The sequence below is a fragment of the Macrobrachium nipponense genome, chromosome 47, assembly GCF_015104395.2.
Source record: "Macrobrachium nipponense isolate FS-2020 chromosome 47, ASM1510439v2, whole genome shotgun sequence".
Classification (NCBI taxonomy): Eukaryota; Metazoa; Arthropoda; class Malacostraca; order Decapoda; family Palaemonidae; genus Macrobrachium; species Macrobrachium nipponense.
The window spans coordinates 25395395-25402285 of record NC_087222.1 but is presented as its reverse complement, the minus strand read 5'-3'; the positions used below and the strand labels follow the sequence as shown (position 1 = coordinate 25402285).

Genomic DNA, 6891 nt, shown 5'->3' with positions numbered 1-6891 from the left:
TATTCATTTGTCAAAAATGATTCGGTTTCTCCACGACCGCGAAAGTGAATGTGGTCGACATTGGCAGACCTCGGTATCTCGAGAGTGGCCTAAAATGGACGATGGTCGAATTATACGACTATATATACACGTGGCAGGAATTTCTTGGATATTTTTCATTATTATTCTTACTCTCCTTCTTCTTCTTCTCCTCGCATTCTTGTTTTATTACGGAGGCATTACTCGCTTTGCAAGAACAGCTGTTACATAGGTGATGACTCCATGCGACTAAGCTATGTCAGAAGGAACTTATTCTATTTAGTTTCTATTTTATATTGGTGTACATCTACGCCTATTTCTTCTTCTCCTCCTCCTTTTATTCCTCTTCTGTAGCAGGGGTAGTAGTAGTAATAATAATAATAATGATAATTTTAATAATAATAATATTGACAAAACTTTGAAAGCATTATAATCAGCCCTTTCAAACACTCGATAAATTAAAACTCCATCACTCGCCTATATGAACAACTCACCTATCGTTAACCCCATCCAAAATACTCACATTATAATAGTGGTTTAATGAATGGGTTGACGATGAGAGGGGGGGGTTGGTTTTGGGGGAAGGGGGGTGGGGGCGGGGGGAAGGGAGATATATTTGAAGGTCACGAACAGGGTCCTAGTCAATTGGGCGCTTTGGGGACGAAGTCTCTTGCATGTGCAGTGTAATTACAGGCCTGGTGCTTCGGATGGATGCATCTTGGGTTTATCACCTTTTTCTCCTCCTCTTCTCTCTCTCTTCTCTCTCTCTCTCTCTCTCTACTCTCTCTCTCTCTTTCTTGATCTATCGATTATCATATCTCTCTCTCTCTCTAAGTTTTAATCGGTCTTAGGCTTTCGTCTCTTTTTGTTTGTGGATATTATTAAGCTAAAGTTTGGACATATTTTTGTGATTTGGGATTACCTCCTCCTCTCTCTCTCTCTCTCTCTCTCTCTCTCTCTCTCTCTCTCATCTCTCTTCTCTCTCTCTCTCTCTTTATCTCTCTTCTCTCTCTCTCTCTTCCTCTCTCTCTCTCTCGCTAAACTATCTATCTATCTATATGTATATCTATCTCTCTCTCTAAGTTTTAATAGGTTCGGCCTTTAGTCTGTTAGTAGATATTATTAAGCTAAAGTTTGGACATATTTTGTGATTCTGGATTCACCTCTCTCTCTCTCTCTCTCTCTCTCTCTCTCACCGCTTCTTCTCCCGCCTCTCTCTCTCCTTCTCTCTCTCTATCTATCGATCTATCTATCCTATCTATCTATCTCTCTCTCTAAGTTTTAATAGGTTTCGGCTTTCGTCTGTTAGTAGATATTATTAAGCTAAAGTTTGGACATATTTTGTGATTCTGGGATTACACCTCTCTCTCTCTCTCTCTCTCTCTCTCTCTCTCTCTCTCTCTCTCTCTCTCTCTCTCTCTCTCTCTCTCTCAAGTTTTAATCGTTTCGGCTTTCGGTTGTTTTGTAGACATTATTAAGCTTTAAAGTTTGGACATATTTAGTTTGGGATTCTGGGATTACACACACCTCTCTCTCTCTCTCTCTCTCTCTCTCTCTCTCTCTCTTTTTTCTCTCTCTCTCTCTCTCTCCCGTGAAAAGGGCAATATCCTTAACTATGATATTCCCAAACCATCCCCTCCCAAAGCAGCAGACTTCTGAGATAAATCATTACACATTTACTCTTCTGCTCGATCGAAGGCTATAATATCCCACCAAAAACAAACGCCACGTGGATACGTGAATCTTTCATGTTTTACAAACCAGTGGTGATAATAATTGTTTTTAAAAAACTGCAAAAACGTCGCTAGATTCGAGACAGACTCTGCAAACGTGCCTGCATCATCGGCTGCCTCTCGTGACTGAGCTCAGTGATGACGTAACAGCATCCTATATGGTCAGCCGTGTGACCCACGCTGTTCGTGGAAAGCTTTAAAACATTTTTTTTAATTCATATTTTAAATGTTTATGGTTAAAATATATATTTCATATTCCTCAGAGGTTTAAAGATTTATTTTTTATATATATTTTTTAGGTATACATAGAGAAAGGTGGGTAGATAGCAATGAACTTAAAATTATTCATATATTAAATGTATATGGTTAAAATATATATATATTTTATATTCCTCAGAGCTTTATAGATTTATATTTTATATATGTTTCGTTTTTTGTATACATAGAGAAAGGTGGATAGATGACAATAAACTTAAAATTATTCATATTCTAAACGCTTATGGTTAGAATATATATTTTTAGATTCCTCAGAGGTTTATAGATTTATATTTCATATATATATTAATTATTATATATATAGATATATGTATATATATAGTATATATTGATATATATTATTTATATATATAAATATATTATATATATATATATATATATATATATATATATTGGTATACACAGAGAAAGATGGATAGATAACAATGAACTTAAAATTATTCATATTTAAATGTTTATTGTTGAATTATATATTCTATATTCCTCAGAGGTTTATAGATTTATATTTTATACATATTTTTTAGGTATACATAGAAAAGGTGGATATATCAATAAACCTTAAGATTATTCGATATTTTAAAAATGTTATGGTTAAAGGTATATATTTTTTGATTGTTCCTCAGAGGTTGATAGGTTTATATTTTTTATATTGTTTTTTTGTTTTTGTTTTTGGTTTTTTTAGGTACATAGAGAAAGGTGGATAGATGACAAAGAACATAATTTCCAATGCCAATATCAACACCAGAGCAGAAAGGCAGTTCTGAAGACCTCTCTCTCTCTCTCTCTCTCTCAACACACTACACACACACACACACACACACACACACACACACAAAGACCAACTTCTGCAGTTATACCAATAAGCTACTACACCATATAATGAAAATAGCCTTTCTGAAATAAGTGTATTTATTGTTATTATTATTATTATTATTATTATTATTATTATTATTATTATTATTATTATTATTATTATTATTATTATTATTATATTATTATATACCGTAGAAGGATGTTGAGCCAACTCCTCCATATATGGAAGTCAAATCCACTCTTGACTGTAAACCAAATGATCGGTAAAAGTTGTAAAATGAATTATCAGGGAAGTGTATTGAAATCATGATTAATGGAAACAAGATATTATGATTGGTGTTGAATGTATATATATATATATATATATATATATATTATATATATATATATATATATATTATACAGAGAGAGAGAGAGAGAGAGAGTCAATGTAGGACAAAAATAATACTAAGAAAGCTGAATGAAAAGAATATCTAAAAATCCTGAGCAGAGAGAGAGAGAGAGAGAAGAGAGAGAGAGAGAGACCCACTTGTCAGAGCATTTCCAAAAAAAATAAAAAAAAAGTTACCAAGAATTTGGTGACATTCACCATGAAAGCAGACGGATTGCCAATATCTATGCAACATCCCCCCCTTCGTTCCGAAGTTCTGGGTCTGACATTAATTAACGGTTTGAGGATAATAACACGGTTAATACTTTCACCCATAAGTGGCGGAAATGTTAATTACACGGGTGATTCTGCCCAATAACAGACTATACGAAGCCAAGATCACACATCACTTCCGTCATGTGAATAGTGGCCCGATATTATAGGGATTTTGGCGCCGCTTGTGAAAAAATACTCACAAAACGGTTGTTATCGCTTGTTATAGCGTGTTATTAAGTGTTATTGTGTTACATCAATGTTATCTTCATTGCTATCATGTCACGAACGTCCTCTGGCTATCCGATTGGGCGGTAATCTACGAGAGGGTCGACCCTGTAAGATTTTTAAGCACTGTTGGTGACAGGCGATGGCCCTGGGGTAGAATAATATAAAGATATGCTTCTATCTCATTCTATAAATGTTGTGGCGTCTAAAAACGGTTATAGAACTATATGACTGTGATGTCATGACGTGACAGACGTCATTATACATCATGGAAAGGTATGATGTTACGTGATTTACTGTGATTTATGTATCTGTATAATGATGAGAAATTGTATCAGATTTTTTTTAGCGGGGCGTGTGTGTTTTTATTCTCTCTCTCTTTCTCTCTTTGTGTGTGTGTGAGAGAGAGAGAGAGAGAGAGAGAGAGAGAGAGAGAGAGAGAGATTCAAATACATAGCTCGTACACGTGCGACCATACCACCCCCAGATGAATAATGAATAAAAATAAATACCACATTCCTAATTACACCAAACCAGCGCCGATAGAAGGAATCGAATACACAGACATCCAATACATCATGTATAAACTCCCCCACAGCCTCAGAAACCGTCCAGCGACCACGAAAAGATCATTATTATTATCATTTTTGGAAGGCGTCTCCCCACCCCATCTCCGAACCAATCGCTGAACGGGATTCTTCGTCGAGTGACCTCACACCTGACACGATGAGCAGACCTCTCGTGCTTGCGAAGTCACCAACTGGCAACTGGTAACTGAAGGGTGAAAGGAGGGTGGCAATGTATATAATATGAGGCGAAGGATTATCGAGACGAGATACTATACTACAGTCGAGACTTGAGGACACACACAAGTGCAGCATCGCCTTGCGGGATCCCAACGCAGATGTAAACAAAGGCATAGAAAACGGAGTTTGACAGTTGTATATATTCATATATTTTAATATATATTACGGTGAGGAGTGAAGCAGTGCCAATTTGCCTCGTCTGTAAAAGGAATTGGACTGCTAAATACTCCTGTTTTTTGTGAATCATGTTGCTCTATAAAGTGGTAAGTTTATTTTCATTTTTTATGCAGCTCTTTCATTTACCATTTATAATTTTTTTTTATCTCAGAGTCAAAGTAAATTTCAATGAATGGTCCATTTAATGAAAATAACGATAAATACTTTTATGTCACAATCAAATCATGGACGTAACCTCAGAGTCCTTATTTGTTATACTTATATTCTTTTTATGTCATTACTTTTATATTTATAACTTTTTAAATATTTACCATTTATAATTTTGTTTATCTTAGAGTCAAAGTAAATTTCAATGAATGATCCATTTAATGAAAATAACGATAAATTCTCTTATGTCACAATCAAATCATGGACGTGATCTCAGAGTCCTTATTTGTTATACTTATATTCTTTTTATGTCATTACTTTTATATTTATAACTTTTTAAATATATTCTTCAGACTTCCCTGGTAAACGTAGTGACTGGTAGCTGGTTGACTGTTGTTGGGTGTAACAGGTTGTAGCCATATGAGTGAAAGCCATGGGGCCATGCAACCCCATCCCACAGGGCTAGCACTCCCCTCCCCTAGAATCTTGCTGGAGAAATTTACAAAAGACAGACACTAACATCACATCCTGTGAAACTATAGCTGGTTCACTTAAGGTAGATTCTTGGGTGAGCCCTATGCCTACGAGACGTTTGTTTGGCGGGCGCTGATTGGCTGGGAGCTGCCTACCTCCCGGTACCAGCCAATCAGCAGCCGCCAAACAAACGTCTAGTAAGCATACGGCTCATCCAAGAATCCACGTTAAGTGAACCAGCTATAGTGGTGCTATTAGTAAAAGTATACCTACTGGTTGGGTTTAAATGACAAGTGGTAATGATAGTGAAAAAATGACGGAACTAAACTGCTCGTTGAGACTTGCCGTCGACCAGCCCGGGCTTAACCTCCATCAGTCCCAGGTCCTGTGTAAGTAATCCCACTTTTAGATATGAAATCTGTGTTAATGTATATCCTCAGGGAGATGCAAGATATATAATTAATAAGTAAGACCTATTAGGATTCCTTGGGGTATATTACAGTGCTCTAAGTACTGTCATTATTATCAGTATAATTAGTACATGATTAGCATATATTCTCAGACAGACAAAATCACTAATCACAGCAAATTCGCTCTCATCTTTAAAGAATGCAAATTTACGAAACTTGACCACAAATCTGTATACACTGACTGACCAAGAATAGACACTCAAGTTGGCTTTCCCAACACAGAACAGAGATTTCTGAGTCATGAATCAGAGAATCAGATCGCAGCGCCTCAGAAGTCTGAGAAATATTCTGCAGAAACCAGACGACAAAGTTTTGCTTGTCCAAACGTTGCAAGAACGTTTGCTAATTAGGCAAAGAGGTGTCTCACGTGTTGCAAGATGCAGGTAAGTCTAATGGCAATTGTTAGAGGACGGAACAGCAGACGAACTGGTGATAACTAATGGGTTGTTGCTTCAGCTGTGATTACTCATCTCCTTCTCCTTCTTCTTCTTCTTCTTCTTCTTCTCCTTCTCCTTCTCCCTCTTCTTCTTCTTCTTCTCCAGAGTCATTAGGAAGACGGAGTTGTTCGTCAAGAAATGGAGAAGAAGATAATGATTCTCTCGAGGCTAATGCTGTATAGTCTCGCCATTTCGAAAATGTCTTTTTGGACGCTAACAAATTCTTGGTGGTTTTCCCACCTTTGTAAGAATGCTGGTTAATGTACTCAACATCCCTTGGGCTATACAGCTTATGTCTTTGTGTGGTGTGTGTGTGTGTGTGTTGTGTGTGTGTGTGTGGGTGGGTGTCATCACGTTACAATTTAACAAAATATATAACGACTGGAAACCAACTAATTACAGTACGACACAACCCACCAATCCTCTAATAACATGTTGTGCGTGACATCTATAACACAGTCGATTGAACAATGGGTTTTCCCATTACGAAATGCTTCGTCGTTGGAAACAAGCTATATTTTGACTGATAGGTTACACAGTGACTTTATCTTGCCCAGGCCCGTAGAAAACTACCCTAAAAATGGATAGGAAGTAGACTGTGACTCGTCTCGTAGGTTTCACAGTGACTTCATCTTGCCCAGAACCGTCGAAAACGGCGCAGAAATGGGA

At 36.8% G+C, this 6891-nt stretch overlaps 1 protein-coding gene across 1 annotated transcript in view; it reads left to right on the top strand.

Annotated features, from left to right (window-relative positions):
• The first annotated feature begins 4531 nt into the window (after positions 1 to 4531).
• LOC135204481 (uncharacterized) overlaps positions 4532 to 6891 on the top strand; it is an 8279-nt gene continuing 5919 nt past the window's right edge. The window contains exon 1 of the mRNA XM_064234659.1: positions 4532 to 4780. Within this exon, the coding sequence (XP_064090729.1) occupies positions 4763 to 4780 (18 nt within the window). The 5' untranslated portion in view covers positions 4532 to 4762. The remainder of the gene's footprint in view (positions 4781 to 6891) is intronic.